Source organism: Vollenhovia emeryi, unplaced genomic scaffold (assembly GCF_000949405.1).
Source record: "Vollenhovia emeryi isolate VEMERY1.0 unplaced genomic scaffold, V.emery_V1.0 DF939154.1, whole genome shotgun sequence".
Classification (NCBI taxonomy): domain Eukaryota; kingdom Metazoa; phylum Arthropoda; class Insecta; order Hymenoptera; family Formicidae; genus Vollenhovia; species Vollenhovia emeryi.
The window spans coordinates 87,085-107,838 of NW_011967212.1; the positions used below are offsets into that span (position 1 = coordinate 87,085).

The 20,754-nt window shown below is 33.9% G+C and overlaps 4 protein-coding genes across 9 annotated transcripts; 2 read left to right on the forward strand and 2 right to left on the reverse strand.

The window, feature by feature from the left end:
* The first annotated feature begins 269 nt into the window (after window positions 1-269).
* LOC105565221 (E3 ubiquitin-protein ligase MARCH5-like) lies at window positions 270-4,355 on the forward strand. Of its 2 annotated transcripts, none has more exons than XM_012018228.1 (5): window positions 270-618; window positions 1,258-1,466; window positions 2,031-2,376; window positions 3,615-3,783; window positions 3,997-4,355. In XM_012018228.1, exons 1-5 carry the CDS (start codon window positions 293-295, stop codon window positions 4,150-4,152), a joined length of 1,206 nt encoding a protein of 401 aa, XP_011873618.1. In that variant the 5' UTR covers window positions 270-292; the 3' UTR covers window positions 4,153-4,355. The 2 variants fall into 2 exon arrangements, with proteins under 2 accessions (XP_011873618.1, XP_011873620.1); XM_012018230.1 differs by having other exon boundaries at window positions 278-618; window positions 2,058-2,376.
* A 4,364-nt stretch (window positions 4,356-8,719) lies between these two features.
* Window positions 8,720-12,066, reverse strand: LOC105565220 (2-aminoethanethiol dioxygenase). Of its 2 annotated transcripts, none has more exons than XM_012018226.1 (3): window positions 11,790-12,066; window positions 9,929-10,302; window positions 8,720-9,645 (listed from the first exon to the last, which is right to left on the reverse strand). In XM_012018226.1, exons 2-3 carry the CDS (start codon window positions 10,211-10,213, stop codon window positions 9,223-9,225), a joined length of 708 nt encoding a protein of 235 aa, XP_011873616.1. In that variant the 5' UTR covers window positions 10,214-10,302; window positions 11,790-12,066; the 3' UTR covers window positions 8,720-9,222. The 2 variants fall into 2 exon arrangements, with proteins under 2 accessions (XP_011873616.1, XP_011873617.1); XM_012018227.1 differs by lacking the exon at window positions 11,790-12,066 and adding an exon at window positions 11,217-11,290.
* A 598-nt stretch (window positions 12,067-12,664) lies between these two features.
* On the forward strand, window positions 12,665-17,207 carry LOC105565223 (glucose dehydrogenase [FAD, quinone]-like). 4 transcript variants are annotated; one of them, XR_001009180.1, is made up of 12 exons: window positions 12,665-12,867; window positions 12,936-13,314; window positions 13,662-13,861; window positions 14,264-14,375; window positions 14,484-14,618; window positions 14,705-14,820; window positions 14,895-15,062; window positions 15,392-15,545; window positions 15,755-15,915; window positions 16,056-16,233; window positions 16,379-16,516; window positions 16,871-16,950. XR_001009180.1 is itself a non-coding variant. In XM_012018233.1 (12 exons), the coding sequence occupies exons 2-12, from the start codon at window positions 13,161-13,163 to the stop codon at window positions 17,109-17,111; spliced, it is 1,824 nt and encodes a 607-aa protein (XP_011873623.1). In that variant the 5' UTR covers window positions 12,769-12,867; window positions 12,936-13,160; the 3' UTR covers window positions 17,112-17,207. The 4 variants fall into 4 exon arrangements, 3 of the variants coding, with proteins under 3 accessions (XP_011873623.1, XP_011873624.1, XP_011873625.1); XM_012018233.1 differs by having other exon boundaries at window positions 12,769-12,867; window positions 16,312-16,516; window positions 16,871-17,207; XM_012018234.1 differs by having other exon boundaries at window positions 12,773-12,867; window positions 12,986-13,314; window positions 16,312-16,516; window positions 16,871-17,207.
* Window positions 17,208-18,036: 829 nt separating this feature from the next.
* LOC105565224 (RNA-binding protein 7) lies at window positions 18,037-19,659 on the reverse strand. The gene is made up of 2 exons (XM_012018236.1): window positions 19,370-19,659; window positions 18,037-18,927 (listed from the first exon to the last, which is right to left on the reverse strand). Exons 1-2 carry the CDS (start codon window positions 19,451-19,453, stop codon window positions 18,322-18,324), a joined length of 690 nt encoding a protein of 229 aa, XP_011873626.1. The 5' UTR covers window positions 19,454-19,659; the 3' UTR covers window positions 18,037-18,321.
* Window positions 19,660-20,754: the final 1,095 nt, after the last annotated feature.

Sequence of the window (20,754 nt, forward strand, 5' to 3'; positions counted from 1 at the left end):
GAGAACTTGCGAACTGTACTTGTCGATGTGCAGACAGTGTCAATCCGCTGTGATGTTTCGATGAAACCTGTTGCCAGTCTGCCTACGATCTGCTGTCATTTCGCTTGCGGGGCGATCTTCGTGGTCTTTCAGCAGATCTGCTCGCTATTTGCCGTCACTTCGTCGCGTAGACTGCCAACAGGTGTAAATTCCTACTACAGTTTTGCTCGCAATGCTTTCAATAACGAAACGTGTCTTTTGTCTGCCACTTTTCGGAAAGCAGAATTTGTCTGCAGACGTTGCCGCTGCAAAAATGAGACAGTTGTGTGAGCAGATTCTGTTGTATTTCTACTGGACGTATCGAATATATCAGTTCCTGTATGCAATCTGCAGTCTTTCTGCCGTCAAAATTTGTAGCGAGCGTTCGACGAAGTGTGTTCTGACAGATCTGGGTGGTTTTTTTGTAACAGATGTATCCGATTCTCAAGCCACGGCGCAAGTGGCGTCGTTGGAAGAGGACAGTTCTCAAAACGCCTGGGACGAGATAACGGATCACGAGCTGTCTGTTGATATCACCGATGGGGCGTCTTCGCCGAATCAAATCACGTCCAGTGTGCCATCGTTGACTCCAGAGGAAGAGTAAGTTTATGTTTGTTGTGCCAAGCAATTGTGTGTTGCGTGTATTTTGAGATAAAAAAAGAAGAGAAACGTACGCGCACAGACCTTCGATTGATCTCAGTGTACTTGTCTTGTATTTTTATTTATTATTATCAAGAAATATTCTCCAAGTTGTGTGCACTGTACATACTTTCCGAGCTTTTATTAAAGATCGCTTAAAACAAAGACTAATATCAAAGGAAACTTCCGAGATTGGGTTTAATTCGTCGTGAATGTGCATATATTTGTTAGTCATGCGTTTTACAGACTGACATGTTACCTATTAAAGTTTGTGACATATGAAAATCTGTTGTTACACAAGAGATTGTAATGCTCACTTCTTTGCTATTACTATGTCAGGTGTAAAGGCCTTCATACATAAAATTCCGCAAGGACATAAAACGTAAGCGTAAGAAAATCAACAGATTGGATTTGCTACTGCTTGCGTTATTGCCTTACGTTCTCGACTGTGATTGGTCGATTTTCTTATGCTTACGTTTTACGTCCTTACGGAATTTTATGTGTGAAGGCCTTAAGCGTAGCGATAAGACTTAAAGTAAGTTGCCACGGTTGTTCGTGCACATTCTGTATTAATTTATAATGTCAACCTGTTTTATCCAGCAGGCGATACTGTTGGGTGTGCTTTGCAACCGATGAAGACGACGCAACTGCAGCGTGGGTTAAACCGTGCCATTGCCGAGGCACCACGAAGTGGGTTCATCAGGGTTGTATTCAGAGATGGGTCGACGAGAAGCAAAAGGGTCATGCTGGACATGCCGTGGCGTGCCCGCAATGCAATACAGAATATATCATAGTTTATCCAAATATGGGTGAATATATTATTTATATATAAATGTGTATCACTGTTGTAAAGTTCTTAGACGTACGAGTATCTGTATTAGAGATTTTGAAAACCGGAGTTCTTAAAACTAGGATAAAACTTTTTCAGCAACGTTCAAAGTTCGAATGGTGTTTCGATGTTGTTTATTTTCAAAGAGTTTTCGTAAACGTTGAGAAAACTTTTAAGCATAGTCAGGTTATTGTTATTCTACGGATCAAGTGTTAAACAAACACAGAATGGAATGGAATACCTAATTTTAGTAAAAGCCTTGACTGTTCTAAACCGCGCTTCAGATCAGTTAATGAATAAGCATCAATATTAGACTTGCTACGAATTTTTTAAACTGAACAGTTTTGATTAACGGGGTCCTTATCCAATTTTTAGGTAGCAAGAAATATGTTTTTTAACCCAGAGTTTCTTTTTTTAACACAATTTTTAACTGTCCTTAAAGTTTTTTTTACTCTCGTTTTAATCTCTAATTATAAGCTTACTTTATTATTGTGATATATTACGATATATTATTTGATTATAATTACATTCTTTGCACATGTAGAGTATCCTACATGCAAATCAATTGTAGGTCCATTAGTGGTAGTACTCGACACGATTGACGCAGTCATCTTCCGAGTATGCCCCTTCATCGCCGCTGGTATAGTAGTCGGATCCATATATTGGACAGCTGTGACATATGGTGCGGTTACCGTCATGCAAGTGGTGGGTCACAAGGACGGCCTCACTATGATGGAACAAGCAGATCCTTTAGTTTTACTAGTTGGCCTGCCGACCATTCCAATTATGTTGGTTTTGGGAAAGATGCTTCGCTGGGAAGATCAGGCCCTGAGTTTCTTGAGGCGACACGCGTCCAAAGTTCCTATTTTAAGGCATTTTCTACCAAGCAGGTTCGTACGTCCTGGGTAATGTTAATGTCGACGGACCCTCCATTATGTATGTGATGATAAATTTATGTTCTACTAGTGTCATTTTCGTATTTCCTCTTTATTGCAAAGAAAGCTGCAATATTTATTTTTACAATATTTATTATTATTTGCGTCTTTTTTAAACAGTACATAACGTGTATGATGTGCTTATGCTTATAGAGATCAGAAACTTTTACCTCCAACGTATTGTAAAAATATGAGTTGTTTTAATTTTTAAGACAATAAAGTCACTAGAAAGGGAAAGCAGTAGGAGCCGACGCAGGATGTTAGAAACGAAAAACAGCAGTTTAATGTATAAGAACCTTCATAATAGTCGAACGTTTCGCTCAACTAATGTGATCCTTTTTAATGACATATAACAAAATAGATTACTTACATCGCAACATTAATAATTAAAATAAATATAAATTCAGAGCGGAAGCTTGAGTTGTACGAATGATCATTACAACACAAAACGAATGTCGCCTTATATGACAAATAACTCATTGACAACGTCATCACTGACAACGTCAAAAATCATCTCGCGCATGGAATATGAGCTTTCCATAAGTTCCACACCATCTTGGACTCGCTTGCATACATGGAGTAACAAATTTTTTCCCTAATACCGTACGAAGTATTCGGCGTTTCTCTCACGTACTGCAATGCGAGCACAGCCTTCCGACACTCACCACCGGGTGAGATCGTTATTTATCATACATCTTGTATGATCAACATAATCTTCTATTTCAGATAAATTTCTCCATCATAAATCGAGCCTCTTTATTCTGCATAAGAGTAGATAGTAATCGAATAATTAAATAAGTTTGCAAAACGTATCATATTTTGTGATACGCTATCTTGTAAGATATTCACTTTTCGTTAACTTCGTTCTGTTATATGTAGAATAAGGATAATCGAGTTGTATGGAGAAACTAATTCCATTTTTTAAAAAAGTGATTTTACAGTTTCAAAAATACCTCCACTTAGAACGAGATTATTGTTGTGCCAAAGAATATAGAATGTCTCGCTTAGAAAACCAAACTTTGTATTGCAACATTTATTGGAAGTAATTTCTGACGATTCATCCTCACTGTATAATATCCTTATATGTACAATTAAACCGTTTTTATTTGAGGATAAATGATATGGTATAAACTAGTGAAAACTAGTGAAAAAGTATATCCAATTAAAATAATATGTTGTTAAAATTATTGCAGTTATACCGACGAAGACACAAGTATACAATCTGAAGACATACCACCAATGAACGATCCGGTGTCTGCAACGCGTGTTCTTTGCGGCGCACTATTACTGCCGACCATCGCTAGTCTGTGCGGAAGAATATTCTTTGAAAGCATAAGTTCCAATTTTCAGAGAACATTGTTGGTATGTGTCATTTCTTCAAGTTATAAAGCCACTACGACAAATCTTGTATTATTCTCAAATATATACAACTACATACATATTCTTAAAAATTAGCATATCATTCTACGTGCAACTAAACGATCTTGTTTAAATTGCCATTCACTTCCACACAAATTATTCTCTGCTGTGTGTGTAGTTCTTTCGTAATATATTTTCTGTTTTTTACATTTGCAGGGTGGTGCAGCTTTTATAACAATAAAAGGTGCGTTTAAGATTTATCATAAACAGCAACAATACAAAAGACAGTGTCAGCGTCGCGTAATGGACTATACGGAAAGTAATGTAGCATTATATAAGAGGCAGCAGGATTCCGAGAGTGATCGAAGTTAAATAAAATATCAACGAATATATTCGAATGTCGATTAGTGTGAATATAATTTTTCAAATGTAAAGCAGATCGGCTGTTCTACAATAGCACTATTTATACATGAACGGTCTGACAGATATAATCTTTAGTTTTACATATATATCCACAGTGATCGTAGCATAGACATGTGGAATAAAGAGATAGTTGTACATAAGTAAAAAAAAAAGATTTATATTTGCGCAAGGTCAATGATTGATTCAGGGGTGTATTTTCCAAAGGGTGAAAGATATTAGGCAATGTAAGGGTGACATCTCCTTTAAATTAACATTTAAAGGAACAGTACTTTTTAATAATTATATTACACGGGTAATACTTTCTACAATCTTCCTTGTACGATAAAGAATGAGAGCGGAAATAGTTACACGATCCTTTATGTTATTAGCATTTTCTATCTTGGAATAATCTAGCAACAATTATTTTTGAATTTTATATTATAGTAGAGTGAAAAGCTCAAGTGCTATCGCAGAGATAAGAAATTAACGTAACAAATGACTATGACGAATGTTTGTTACGTAAAATTATTTACTGTGACTCTAGATACGTCTATAGAATGACATTATATATAAATTATATACATGTACATATATATCTATATATATGTATGTATATGTAACATATATATGTATGCATATATATTATGTATACATATGTCTATACATAAATATGCTATAATAGAATTAAGGTTCGTGAGTTACATTTTGTAATCTAATCTCACATGTAAATGCTGTCATAAAATAATCTCTGTAGCAAATATAAGAAAACCATGATTATTTACTTATATAAAAATTCACAGTGTTTATAGTTATATCTATAATTTGTTTCGTGTCATGTACTCTTACGTTTTATTTTGCAGTAGTGCAATAGTGAATATCGGACATTTAAAGTTACAAATGTGTCCGTTACTGAAAATCAATTCTGAACAGCCGAGTATTTAATGACTACGTAAAGATTAAATATTCGTTAGCTTGTCTACGTAAATAGTAGAGGAAAATGTTTCAAGCAACGGGCATTCTATCTTACAATGATTCTATGTGTTGGACAATATGTCATATACCTTTATTTTACAGTACTTTTCAGATGAAAGAAATCTAAGAGTATCTGATTTCCTAGTTAGTTTGAAATAAATTGTCCGAGGTGATCAAATACCGACATATTCGAATAATTAATAGTACCATTATGTAATAAGTTTACAAATTTGATAGTTTTTTTCAATGTCAATTAATTGAATATATTTCGTTTTTCTCTCGGTTATTTTTAACACAGATTTTTTAAAGTAGAAAAATATTGTATCATAAACCGATCCATATACAAATATGTCATTGACTACAAATAGGATATACAATTTTTAGGGAAAGATTTTTAACATGGCAACTTTTTGTATGCAAATATATTTATTGAACAGATTTCTTGCAAAATAATTTTCTGCCAAAATAACTATATACACGCCGTTTTTAGAAGATACTTGAGGGAACGATGCATTTGCGAAATTATGGGACGAAACTACTTATATTCTTTTTTCTTTATTTCTTATTACTGAATTAATATTTTCGAGTCGTGGTTTTTTTTTCATATAATTGATTACATTTGATTGATGTTTTTTTCTAAATGAGCTCTCTGAATCTTAATTATTATTTGAAGGTTTTTGGCGATTTTATTATTTTAAAAACGTACAATTATTTCTGAAGATTTTAGAAAATTTATAAAAATCAATTTTTAGTATTTTCCAAGAAAAAGAATAAGAAAAAATAATTTTACAAGTGCTTCAAAAATTTTGATTCATTATCCTCTTTTTCTTTATCTAAACTTCAAGTCAGCTACAAATAAAATAGTATCACCAAATAACAAATAAAAATTGAAAACAAGTTTCTTTAATTATCTCTTGATCCGCCAATCTAACTCATTCATATTATTTAGTCTCTCTCTTCCAATGCTACAATTATACTATTTTATTTATTTTATTTAAGTACTTGAGTTTTAAAATAAAAAAGTGATATTTTTCCCAATCACGAAAATATTCTTACTTAAATTTTAAAAACAGTTTTCAAAGAATACGCGTGTTTTTCAATCACAATGTTTTTAATTTTACTAACAATTTATTAATATCTCGCGAATGGCAGGATATTCTCTTTATTTGTTATATTATATCTAAACTGTACAATTTACCCGTTTTTGTAATGACTAATGACCCCTTTTTGTACTATATATCTGAAAATATTACCGATACAAATTTATCTTATAACAAATTCTTCGCAACAAATAATTATATATTAAAAATCAAAATACATAAAAGATACGAAAAATATATTACTTAAAATGTGTATGCTCTTAGTAAAAAATAAAATGTTTACATATACTGCTTTATATTACAATAAAAATAACATCTAAGTATGCAACAAAATGTAAAATTTTTCCTTACAAAGTAAACGTTAAAAATTAAAATAAATACATATTAATTCTTCTAGGCTTTAAATTTTTGTTTGAAATTTTCACGATAAAAACTCGATAAAACGATCTTCAATCTTTTAGTAAATTAATGTGTCTGTATAACGAATTTTTGCATTATTGGACATTTTTAACCAAGTGGACTTTTTTCGTGCGTTATTGTGTTGCTCTTCGATTATTCGCATTATATTTCTCATTTGTTCAGGACCACGTTTAGAGTAATACAAAATAGAGGAAAAAGCGCGTACTAAGCTATACAGTAATTTTCAGAACTATAATTTATAGTTCGAATAGAGTAATCCGAGAAAGATATCCAAACAGTAAGCAAACCACTCGTAGTATGATAACAGATTGGCATTAGATTTGCTCAGGCATCGTAAATAGATTGAGTATTATTTATCCGTAGTGAACTCGTGTTTTACCAGCAAAGTATGTCTAATTCGACAGTCAGCAGATTGCCAGCCGAAAACGAACAGAATACATCTATTATCATATTCTATATTAGCAGATTCTGTTATATTTCTGCTGACATTCTAGCGAAATTTGCAGCAGACATTTTCGAAAGCTTCTCGACCGATTTTTGGCTATCCGGGTGGCTTTAATAATTAAACACGCGTAAGTTTTTCTCGCCTATTTCAATGAGCTTTAGATATGTTGTAGCACAGATCAAAGTAAGAAACTTGTATTTTTGTTAATGTCAATAATTTTCTATCTTTCTCATAAGGCACTGAGTTTCAGTAAGCATTCTTTGTGCCAAGTAGACTTGACATTTGTCTCTTTTTTTCTCTTGAAATTGGAAATCGACGATTTCATCAAGCAATAATAACAAAATCTTTTGCCAATTAAATATTCAGAGTTCCAGGACACCAGAAATCGAACCTTTGGGTTTCTCGCTTTACAGACAACTGTTTCATCATTGAGCTATTCGATGCTGCATCTTCCATTTTCCACTGACTTTCGTATTCCACGTACAGTTAGGTGATTATATAGTCACATCGCAAAATGTGAAATAATAAACAGTGTAGAAGTGTTAAGGACAACAATGTTCAATCATGAAGCCAGTTCTTCATTGAATTGTCTCTGTCGGATGTCGGACGCATGCGATTTAAGCATCTAATCGAATTTTATATAATTGATTGGAAACAAGATCAAATAACACTGCACATTTACAAACGTCTCTTTTAGTGACTTTTTAAAAACTACCAAGAGATGCCTTCCAGACTTCTGAGAAGACAGTATTTAATTCATTATATTTTATAAAACATTAAAGTGCAAACAATTATTAGCCGCTGTAACATATATTAATTAAAACATGTATATTGCGACCAATCTGGATGTAATATAGTTTTGTTTTAAATCTAACATTCTAAAATTTGTTATTGTACTGATGTCACAACAATACAATTGAGTTTAACTGATATGCATTAACGAGCAGAAAAACAAGATTCTGAAATTAGTCAATAAATAAATTAATAAATCTCTCACTCTCTCTTCCAATATACATATATACAAAAGTATGTACGTATGCAAAATTATATCAAGAATAAAATTGATGCACTTGAAAAGACTATCATTAAATAATATAAACATTGAATCATTAATATGCATATACATTCATCAAGCAACTTCAGCTCTTCTCTTTTATTTTTCTTACTTGCAATGCGTTTCTGTGTAACAATAACTAAAATTACTTTGCCATGAAATATATAATATCTAAAAACGATCTTCAATCATTTAAATAAGACGTTACAGACATTTTAAAGACATTATCGACATACAAAGACATTAAAGACATTTAAAACGATATCTCATACATCATAAATTGGAACGCAAGACCTTTTAAAAGCATAATGACATATTTCCGACAGTTCCACAGTGACAGACGTTAAAACATCATAATGTTCTCTGGGTAGACGTAATACAAATAGATCGAGCATGAAACGCTTGAACAATATGCAAAAAGAGAAAAGAAAGTATAACCATCCTCGACCTCTTTTTAACAAAAAAAAAACAAAAAGTACTTAGTAGATCTATTATTTTATGTATGAACACGATTGTCACTGCAGGTATGAATGAGAGGAAGAGATGTAGCAGTTATCTTCCTTCTTTATTTACTTCTCCCGCTAAGCATAATCGGCATGAAAATTGTTCGATCTATTTCTTTAGCGAATTCGTCAGGTGTGCACTACCTCTATTCTGGTCATTTAAAGACTGCTATACACAAAGATATATATCAACATTTTACTTATTTTACCAGTAAAAATGTACCGTATCTTTCTCAATATAGTTTTCTTATACGCGGAATAGTTCAAATTCGCTATTACACCCATGTACATACTCGACATCCGACAGTGATATATGTTTAACTGCAGAACTAATCCAATTGTAAGAGTTGAACTAAATTCACAGGACAATAGTCTCCACATGTTTACGACATGGACATTCAATTGTATCTGCCAATCGTACACGTAATACTTAAATCTTGAATACATTTATACGTGGCGGTGAAGATCACGTGAAAATCTATGTACTACACGGCTATGCATAACGTTACAAATAGCAAATAAAACACGAGGCGAAAAGTATCCATTTTAATTGTAGTGATTTTTCAAGGGAGGTCCCGTGTACTCTAGACTCGTGGAATAAAATTCCGGCATGGTCTCCATAACTGACAACTGAACTTCCTCGATTATATCTGTCAATTCTGTACATAGCTTATTTAGATTAACTATGTTAGACTTGACGCTCTTGAAGAACGTACACGGTCTCGTTCCGTTGCCATAATCATCGACGTCGTACGGTGGACTGAGTATGTCTAGAAACGCCGCGGGACCCTCCACGCACAAAATTTCATGTAGATTTTTCTCCGTCGGTGTGAAGGTACAGGCGGGCGAGTTGTTATGAAGATGAACTGACCGATGCTTGAATGCCGCAATTTCTTCCTTCGCTTTAATCACATGCTCGCTCTTTGCCTTTAAACTATAGCTGGTTAATTCTACCATACCGTTGATCACCTGTGCGTCATAATCGGTATATATTATATTGATACACATACAATTTACTGGGACTCTTCTTATTCAGAATTATATCAAATTTTTAACTACTGCCCTTCATTCTGAGCACTATTAATATCTTATTGGAGAAAACTGCCAGGTTGACTTATTTAATTTAAAAAAAATGGAGCTCCAAAACTTTTATTATTTTCAAAAACTGACTGACTGGGACGCGATTCGACGTTCCCACTGGAATATCGTGCAACTACGCTTATATAAGCAATACCGTGCCTTAGGTTTATACCTTCAATAAACCGTGCATTCCAGGATGATCGTGCATAGGCATCCTGACTCCTTGTTTCAATATGAAAATCGCAATTGTTATATCCTTGTTTTCAAATATATCCATCACGCACATAGGCGCGGGCTGCTTGCTGACGTAATCGAGAACATTCTTATCAAGTTTTACATCCTCGACCGTTATCTTGTTTATCAGGCTTAACAATTTGTCCATGTTTTTCTGGGAGAGCCGGCGATCGCTGAACGTTTTCATTGCCTGCTTTCCTAAAACCTCGATCGCCGATGCCATAATCGCTATCTTAGTGCGCTACTTTCACCTTGAACTTTTAATCAAGATCGACGGGCGACGATACAAAGTATTTACGTTCGAGCATATGCCTGGAAAAGACATTATGAATCTATCACAGTGAACAAAGAAATGGATATTTGCACACTTATTATTCTTGTAGTAACTTTACAAGAGGGTATATACAGCTTTTTACACCTTTTAGCAACTTTATTGTACAGATATAAAATATTCAGGATTCTTAATATTTTACCAAGAAATTATTGACATGAAAAATGAAAATTTTAGTTACAAGTATTTCTTGCAGTAAGCAAAATCTTTACTCTTACACGTTTACATAAGCACATACATAAAAATAGCAATTTATATTAACGTCTGCTTGCAAAGTTAATTTACATTTATCTGTGTTAGCGAGTTAAAAAGCTGTATCGAGAAATCAAGCCTTGTAAGAACAATATAAAGTATCCATGAGAGGTAGAGTTGTATAAACAATTGTTGTACAGAAATCTATAAAGCGTTAAATTAGAATTTTTTGCGACAATGACATATCGTAGAAAAAAATTGAAGAAAACTGAAGCGCAAAAATCAAGCTGAAATTAGACCCGCTAAAGAAATTAACAATCAGAAGATGGCAAAACGTTATTAAAGCTATGAGATAAGTCGTTGATCCATGGACTATATCTAAATACGTCATGGCGCACTATAAATATTACACACACATATGTATATACAATTGTTCTTGAGTTGATTCAAACTGTTCAGTAGAAAATACATCACTTATGGAGATTACTTTCAAATACCTATTTACATAGCACACGATTATAGACTGTTTCAGGGTCTATCCAGACGAACCTGCATGGTGCATAAACGTATGCACAAGGAATCAGATTGAGCCATAAGTGAACGCATAAGGATATAGATCAATCAATTTCTTTATGCATATGCTTATGAATCTATGCAAGTTTGTCTGGACAAACCCATAGAATACCAAATATGTTGTACTCACAGAGCTCTGCATCTTCGGTACTCGTAGAGCAATGTAAGCTACATTGGTTTACGAAGACACAGCGTTGCAGAGTACTTTTACAGAATAGACCCAGAAAAATGCGACTGTTTAAATTTGAGAGGAAACAGGAGACTATCTAATAGTCTACGAGAGTAGAATATCCTTAAGCGACTTTCAAAAAGTATTCTTGAAAGAATTGTGAGGAAGTTGGTGAGAAACTACTAAAAGATTGCAAAGTGCATTTCAGAACATAGTAAAAGATTGAGATGAGAGCGTACGAATTACTAAAAATGCATACATATATGCGTACAAATGTTAAAATCGTAAGTTTGAGCAATTACAAATTTCTTGATACGCCATTACATGTTTACAAACATCAGACCATAAAACTCTTATTTTTCTATTAGCCTTACATCATTTTTTCCTTGTTTTATCAAGAATTCTAAAGGAGTGTGTATAAAAAAACTAGTTAAACAGATGTTTTTACATGAGATAACACACTGTTTCTTGTAAAATTATTACAAGAAAAAAGCGAATGTATGAATATTTTCTTAAATCACTGTATGTACGTACCTTGTGTTTATCGACGAAATCATAACCTCAATTACCGCTCGAGATACAATAAACGCGGACACTTCGAACTACTCAGTGTTTAATATTAAATCGTCCTGCACATATAAGTCTTGTACGCACAAAACTCGAAATGATTTCTAAGAAGACACATATTGGAAAGAAGCAAATTGTCGCACTATTTAAGTAATTTTCCACAGGTCTGTATAGGTACGTTCTACTCCACGGTAATACGCATGCATGTGTGTATGTACAACACAGACACAGGCTGGTAAAGGCCTTCACACATAAAATTCCGTAAGGACGTAAGGGCCGTGGCACACAAACGGCCTTAAGCAATAAGACATAAGCAGTAAACAAATTGACCAATCATAGTCGAGAATATGTAATATGGCTGCCATAATTCTCGACTATGATTGGTCAATTCGTTTACTGCTTACGTCTTATTGCTTAAAGCCTGCTACAGACTGCACGCAGCAAGCGGCAAGCGTCGAGCAGCGAGGATCCAACACTGCTGAATTTTGCGGAAGCGTCAGCAGTGGCGTAGAAAATATCTCTTCGTTGATTGGCTGCTGCTTGACGCTTGCTGCTTGCTGCGTGCAGTCTGTAGCAGGCTTAAGGCCGTTTGTGTGCCACGGCCCTGATTGTGTGTGATTGGTCGACTTTCTTACGCTTACGTTTTACGTCCTTACGGAATTTTATGCGTGAAGGCCTTCACACATAAAATTCCGTAAGGACGTAAAACGTAAGCGTAAGAAAATGAACAGGTTGGATTTGCTACTGCTTGCGTCATTGCCTTACGTTCTCGACTGTGATTGGTCGATTTTCTTATGCTTACGTTTTACGTCCTTACGGAATTTTATGTGTGAAGGCCTTCAAGGCCTTTACGTCATCGAACGTGGGCAGACATTATCGCAAAATCGTGAATCAAAATTTTGCCACTTCTGGCGCTGGCGTCGCCCGAGGGAACTGCCGGAGAGTTTACCGATCTCGATCTCGCTGGCTCGTAGGTACAGCGTATAACCCTCGTTATCTGTGGTTATCTGGGTGTCAATTTCTGGAAGTTACGCAAATGACAAAAGTGAGTGTATACTTAGAACATTTATAATTTCAACCTGTGAATTCGCTTATTTCTGTAATTTTTACAAGTTTCAGAGATACATAATCCACCTCCTCATCTTACTCTTGTGTTCACGCAGTTTTGACATTTTCGTAAGTTCCGGTCGTTCCGGAATATACACTGAATCATGAAGTCAGTGTGACCAAGGTCGGTAAACTCCAGCATCCGCCTCGGGCGACGCCAGCACCAAAAATGGCGAAGTTTTGATTCACAATTTTGAAGAAGAAGAAGAAGAAGACGCCACATAATTAAAGATGTTTATTTTTATAAGAGCATTATTGCTCGTGCTTATCAGCACATTGATAATGCTATTTCTTTTTTATATTCGTTTTACATTTATATTGGATACGTATTTTCAATGGTTCTTCAATGATGTTCGAGATATGCAACAATATGATTATATTGTCGGTAAGTTAAATTTATATATTAATAAAAATAAAGAAGGAAATGAGATAAAAGGGCAGGAAGGAGATAAAAAGGAAATTATAATAAGCATAAATCAAAAATTGATATCTTGTCCATTCAACTTTATACTTTCTTATCGTAATAATAAATCTCTATAAATATCGAACGACGTAAAAACTCTTGTCTTTCAAAATGGACTCTTTATAATGTATTATAAAATAATTCTATCTGTATTATTTTCCTGATTTGACCAACCAAAAGTTGATCTAATTTGAACAAAATTGTCTCTCCACTCCATTCATTCTGCTTCAAAAGCAAACTTTCGTCAATATTTTTGTCTGCAATTCCAGTTGGTGCTGGTAGCGCTGGCACAGTTCTGGCAAAGCATCTAGCTGAAGATAAGCACAGTGTATTATTGTTGGAAGCAGGTGGTACTGCCCCATTCTTTCTCGACATACCGCTCTTGGGACCATTGATTCAAAACACTGTTTATGACTGGCAATATGTCACAGTTCCCCAAGAGCATGCTTGTAAAGGTTTAATCAATAATGTAAATATACCTGAAAGCTCTCCATACAGCACCAAAGCTTTTAGAAAACATTAGTTGCTTTCCTTTTACATGAAAACTCAGATAAATCTCACTTGTGCCGTCATAACTCAGTTGAATGCACGTTCCTTTTGATTCTTGAGAAGTGAGATTCAACCAGATTTAACTGAGTTTTTGCACACGATCGAGACCGTGTGCTTTAGTGAGTTTAATAGACTCACATTAATGACGTCGTATCTGAGTATAAAATACTCACATAACTGAGTGACTCAGTATCACTTGAGTGTAAAAGGAAAGCAGCTATTGTTGCAATGTTGCAATGTTTCTGAAATGTTTCTGAAAGCTTCGGTACTGTATGGGTCGCCAGAAAACTCTGATATACATTATTACAAAAATCTTTTGCAGCAAAGCAGGTGGCCTAGAGGTAGAATTCTCGGAGGCTCAAGCCGTCTAAATTATATGGCTTATGTATTAGGACATCGGCTGGACTATGAGAAATGGTTTCCAGATTTTGCTGGTACGCAAAGTTCCCGTATTAATTTATATAAAGTAAATTTATATTAAATATATATCTAGAAGATGTATATATTTAAATGTTTTAATTTTTTGTATTCTGTGCGAATAGAATCAGTTACGGAAAGTGCTGAGTCGTTAAGTATCAGCGAATTAAGATGGAACAGTGATTTTGCTGAAGTAATTTTGAAAGCGATAGAGGAACTAAATTATAATGTAAGCAGTGTAAACGCGCAATTGGACACGGGTATTTAGTTTTTTCATAAAATCTTAATTACACGTAGAAAGAAAACATGTATACTTATGTATCTACAATAATATTTGTTGGCTTAGATTTCATGAAAGTTCAATTGACAATGGAGAACGGCGGAAGATGGAGTTCAGACAAGATATTGTATGAAAAACCTAATCGTCTTCTGACTGTATGCACTCATGCGCATGCTACTAAAGTAAGTTTGTCATAGCAATTCTTAGTATGCAAAACGAATACAAGGTATTATTCCATTTAATTATATTGTTAAAGATATTAATAAACTCGAATAAAGCTGAGGGGATTGAATTTGTTAAATTTGGTAGAAAATATACGGCAATAGCGAAGCACGGGGTTATTTTAAGCGCTGGTGTAATCGAGAGTCCAAAATTGTTAATGCTATCTGGAATTGGACCGAAGGAGCATTTGCAGGAATTTGGTGTGAGTGCTTTTCAATAATTGATTATACATCTATGCTTCTTATCTTTTTTTACAGTCCACCACTTGGTGTAAATCCTAGATGCTTTGATATAAATAACAAAGAGAACTTTAAATAAACGTACGATGTATGTACGCGCGCGGTCTATTATAAATATATTATACAATTTGTGTAATATATTTAATTTCATTTATAATCTTAACATAGTACAGTAGCATATTGTCATATACTATCTTACTATGTAGCATAAATTAATTGTTAACTTTAATTAGTTAAGACGAACATATTAATTTCTCTCCTTCAGTCACATAACTATTATTATGTTGTTTAGATTAAGGTGATCAATGATTTACCAGTTGGTCAAAACTTGCAAGATCACATATTAACCGGTCTTGACTTGATTGTGCTTAATGAGAGTCTTGGGTTGAACCCTTCTGACATATTTAATCCTATGTCAGCCTTCAATTATTTTTTCTTTGGGAAAGGTAAAATAATATTAATATAATCGTACTCTAAAGCTATGCATGCAGAAGTGCTTACCATACTTGCTTCAATTAAGAAATGTTTTTCTACTACGAAATAGCTAATAGCGAATGAGCACTATAATTATAAAAAATTTAGTTAAATATGTCTACATCGTTGTTACACCTAATGTGTGTCATTATAGAGATAATATATTAGTTTATTTAACTAGGACCGTGGACATCATCGGGAATAGAAGTATTAGGGACTTTTCATAGTCCTTTGCATGCAAATAAGTCCGCAGTGCCAGATTTGCAATTAATGGTATTACCTTCCGGAGTATCAAGAGACAATGGTTTCATTCTTAAAGAAACAATGGGAATTTCTGATGAGGTACTCTAGAAAAAGAAACTATATAACTGAATAAACATAATATGAATTATAAATTAAAAGATTCAAAAGAGTTTATGCTCATATGCATCTGTTTTTCCAAAGGGAAGAAGCTTTTAATTTTCAAATGTGTTTTCTTCTAGGTCTATAATAAATATTTTACTCCGCTTTTAGATAAAAATATAGTAACGATTGCACCTGTCTTATTACATCCTAAAAGCACTGGAGAATTACGATTAAAAAGCAACGATCCCTTTCACAAGCCGCTAATTGATCCAAAATATTTATCAAATGAGGATGATATTGACACTCTCATAGAAGGTAATTAAAAAATAGATGGTATGTTAAACATCCACATAAATGTAACAATATTTTATGTAATAGAGTATGAATGTTTAGGATTGTATTTTATCAAGAAACTCTTGAACACGAATACTTTAAGAGCTCTTGGTGCATCTCTCAACAGAAAGCCTTTTCCTGGTTGCGAGGACCAAGTATTTGACACCAGAAAGTACTGGAAATGTTATATACAGCATCTAACAATGACGTCTTACCATCCAGTTGGTACATGTCGCATTGGCGACATTGTTGATACATCATTCAAGTAATAATAAAATTATAGTTTATTAAAAAAATCAACATGAGTCAAAGGAAGAAGTGCAATAAAAATACATGTTTTCGTAAGCAAAGACTGATAGAGTAAACAGAAATTCTTTTTTTACAATATTTTCAACTTGGAACATTTTTATCTTTACATCTTAATTTATTAACAAATCTGTAGAGAAACAAAAATTTTAATTTTGGATTTTATTGTGTAGTTTGCGTTCAGCTTATATTAACTTTCTAATTTTTTAAATCTTCCAATTGATTTACTATAATTAAAAATTTTATTATATTGATATATAATAGAATAGATATTCGCGTATGTATGTGTATGCTATTTTTATGTTTATTACAGAGTTTACAATATGAGAAATTTGTATGTCGTGGATGCATCAGTTCTTCCATCGCTACCAAGTGGAAATATCAATGCACCTGTGCTCGCAGTAGCACAGAAGGCTGCCTATATTTTTAAAAATAAGAGAACAAAAGAAAGAATTGGACAAAAACAGCCCAAATCGTATAACATTTGTTATGTATTTAATGTTTGTAGCAATATGCGAAGCATCATGCGTAAATATGCGACATTAAACTTATAACTAATTCGATAACTCAATAATATGCCATTATACACGATCCATCACATAAAAATTGTCAGCAATTTATAATAAATCAATACAGTGAGATACAAAATTTTCTTTATCTCTCTAACTCAATGGCAATAGTAATAGTATATGTATATTATTTTATAATATATTAATCTTTCTTAACAAATAATTTTGTGCCATTTGCGTTTATAGCATTATACATATAATAGATAAATTTAGATAATTTTAATAAAACTGTCTTTACATAAAAACCGTCTTTATACATACATATATGTATAAAGAAGGGAGGAGGCAAGTAATAATAATAAATGTTATTTTTTATTCAGATAACTCTTTTTTTTTAATAACCTTAGCTTTTCAAATTGCAAGAGACCACGAGCAATTTCTATGAAAGGATATATGCATTTTCACATTATTGTATATACAGGGTGTTATGAAATACCCGCCTCACCTCTTATTTACGGATTTCGCTGAACTCTTGTCTTAAAGATATCTTTATGATGTCTTTTAGACGTGTATAGCTATCTGGGAATATGTATTGAATATATATATAATATTTTGTCGTTATTACAAATTATATGTATATATATAATAGTATATATACATTATATTTATATAATTGTGTATAAATGTATATATACAATTATATAAAATATATAATTATATATATACATATACATTATATTTGTATATCTTATTACTAATTATATCTAAAAAATATACATATATTGCAGTGTGCGCGCTCCACACACATACACATACTTAGATATAACTCTTATTCGAGTATACATATTATATACTCGTAAAAATGATTCAATGAATGTAATTGTTCATTATTTTTATGATTATAATTATAATTATTATCAATAATTCAATAATAATTATAATTATTATCAATAATTAATCAATAACAAAATATCAAGATACATATTTATTACAGAATAAACATAAAGAATAATATGCAACGTGTATAAGCTCTGCGTTCTTTAAAAAGAATTTTGCTCTAGAAACTCTGCGGCTCTTTCTTCTTTTCGTTCCATCTTCCTTTACGGTGCTATGTATAGTACAGCTTACAAAGATACGACGTTAAAAAGCATTTTGGACCAGATATTTCCCTAAATCTGGTTATTCCATATGTAGTTTAAACTTAAAAATGAGTTACGTCTAATTTTAGTAGTACTTAATTGCAAAGTAATTCGTATCAATGATACGTCCATCTTTTTCTATTATCGTTATATCGAAAGTCGTTGGAACGATAATTATTATCTCTATTGTAATATGATCTTTCATCTCTGTGATGATCGTTATGATTTTGTTCTCTGTTTCTCCCCCTATCTTTCTCCCTTGCTCTATCTCTGTTTCTTTCCCGATTCCTGTCTCTCTCTTGATTTCTATCTCTGTCCCTCTCCTGTTTTCTATCTCTATTCCTTTGGTAAGGATGGTTTCTTCTAATTCTATCGTCATTGCCAGGGCTTATATCTAACTGTCTTGAATATGGTGGGCCGTCCGGTGAAATATTTGCTCCGAACATGGCATTAGTCTGTGGCAAATAATTTCCCAAGATCATTTGCTGGCCCAGTTCCAACATATGATTCATATTGCGAACTGGATTTGATGGTTGTTCTACTGGTTGCAGCTCTGTGTTATTCCTCAGTTTCATATTAAGGGTACGATTGTACAACGTTGTGCCGTCAAACAGATCCAGAGCGTACGCTACAGAACGTATGTGTTTGTATGTGATGAATCCAAACGTTCTCTGCTTACCATCGCGATCTTTGGGAATGGTTATTTTTTGTACAGGACCTCCCTGTAGATATAAAGAATTAATTGACTAACTCTGCATATTATTCGTTAGCAGAATCATACGGAAGTCGTTGTAAATTCGTATTAATTGTACTTCTATCAAGCTTACAATGTCTCGCCTATAGTTTCGCAAACATAGTACAGTGGTAAATCAATAGCAAGAAGGAACATTCGACAGAATCTACAAAGTAGATGTTTGTTTGACTTTTGCCATCGTTACAAAAGTTTGTTACATTTCTTGGAGATATTTTACTGATAATATTATATAATAAATTTGCATTAAGTTACTAACTCTTCTATTTATAAAAATGGAACGTACACTTGTACTGAAAGCTATATGTTTTTAATAAACTGGATATGTAATGTTTACATATATAAGAGACCGGTTGTTCTTGACATCAATGTATTATTATATACCAATTGCAGGATATGTTAACCGTACTAACTTGTAGAAATAACTCGTAGAGAATATCCTCAGTGACTTTCTCACTTAGATTCCCACAATAAAGCGTGCGTGCATCGTCATCCATTGTTTGCAAGATTTTGTTTTCCCCTTGTCTACTTTTACGAATGTCTTTTCTACAAAGGAGTCGGTACTGCTTTATTTTCACGTTCTTCGTCTCTCTATTTCTTCAGAAGCTTCTAAAAACTGCGGTCGCGGATGATATTCTTTATTACCATTTATTACCACATCAGGTTAGAACTATGGTTAAAAATCAACAGGAGCGACGGGCGAACTGCGGCGAACTCCGAATCGATAGTGGAGACCTCGTGTGGTGACGGTGAAAAGTCAGTGGCGTAGCCAATCACCTTGCAGCCTTTACGGAATAGCTGCAGGTTGATTGGCTACGCATTTCTCGGAACTGGAACTTTGAGCCCGGGGGTGCTTTCGCGACGTAGATAAAAATGATCCGGATCAAAATGATCCGTGCTATGATTGGTCAAATCTGGAATTTCATTGAATAAAATTTCAATGAGATGCTACGAAATTTCAGATTTGACCGGATCAAAATGATCCGTGCTATGATTGGTCAAATCTGAAATTTCGTAGCATTTCATTGAAATTTTATTCAATGAAATTCCAGATTTGACCAATCATAGCACGGATCATTTTGATCTACGTCGCGAAAGCACCCCAAGGGTTATTGCACTAGTTCACCAGTGCAGCAACAGAAAACAAGCCTCTATTGTAGACCCGGGCTGACACGGGCTCTTGAATTGTGGACACAAGGCTTAAGGGTGCTTTCACATGGAGCGTAAATTGCGTAGCGTAACCTGCGTATCACCAATCACAGGATCATGCTGATAGAACCGTTTCAATAAGGCCCGGTTTCACCAACGCGAGTTAATCTAATCGGTCGGTTAACTTAACAGGGTGCCAACATAAAACTTCTTTATTAACCAAGAAAATAGGTTAATAAAGAAGTTTTATGTTGGCACCCTGTTAAGTTAACGGACCGATTAGATTAACTCGCGTTGGTGAAACCGGGCCTATTTCCGTTGAATTAGTCCTGTGATTGGCGATACGCAGGTTACGCTACGCAAGTTAAGCCTATCACACAATGCCAGGCAACAGGCAACAGGAATAGGGAATAGAATTTTTGACGCGTTGGATTCGTCGGAAATTTTCCTTCAACCAATCCAACGCGTCAAAAATTCTATTCCCTATTCCTATTGCCTGTTGCCTCGCATTGTGTGATAGGCTTTACGCTCCATGTGAAAGCACCCTATAACGCATTGGATTGGTTGGAAGAAACTTCGCGACGAATCCAACGCGTCAAAAATTCTATTCCCTATTCCTATTGCTTGTCGCCTGGCATTGTGTGATAGG

Coding starts and splice junctions, on each gene's coding strand:
- LOC105565224 (XM_012018236.1), bottom strand. CDS start 19,453: ATGGATGACGATGCACGCACGCTTTATTGTGGGAATCTAAGTGAGAAA. Junction 18,928..19,369: donor TCTACGAGTTATTTCTACAA/GTTAGTACGGTT, acceptor TTATATCTACAG/GGAGGTCCTGTACAAAAAAT.
- LOC105565220 (XM_012018226.1), bottom strand. CDS start 10,213: ATGGCATCGGCGATCGAGGTTTTAGGAAAGCAGGCAATGAAAACGTTC. Junction 9,646..9,928: donor GAATGCACGGTTTATTGAAG/GTATAAACCTAA, acceptor TATGACGCACAG/GTGATCAACGGTATGGTAGA.
- LOC105565221 (XM_012018228.1), top strand. CDS start 293: ATGAGACAGTTGTGTGAGCAGATTCTGTTGTATTTCTACTGGACGTAT. Junction 1,467..2,030: donor CATAGTTTATCCAAATATGG/GTGAATATATTA, acceptor TTGCACATGTAG/AGTATCCTACATGCAAATCA. Junction 3,784..3,996: donor ATTTTCAGAGAACATTGTTG/GTATGTGTCATT, acceptor TTACATTTGCAG/GGTGGTGCAGCTTTTATAAC.
- LOC105565223 (XM_012018233.1), top strand. CDS start 13,161: ATGTTTATTTTTATAAGAGCATTATTGCTCGTGCTTATCAGCACATTG. Junction 14,619..14,704: donor AAACGCGCAATTGGACACGG/GTATTTAGTTTT, acceptor TTGTTGGCTTAG/ATTTCATGAAAGTTCAATTG. Junction 16,234..16,311: donor TATTGACACTCTCATAGAAG/GTAATTAAAAAA, acceptor ATGAATGTTTAG/GATTGTATTTTATCAAGAAA.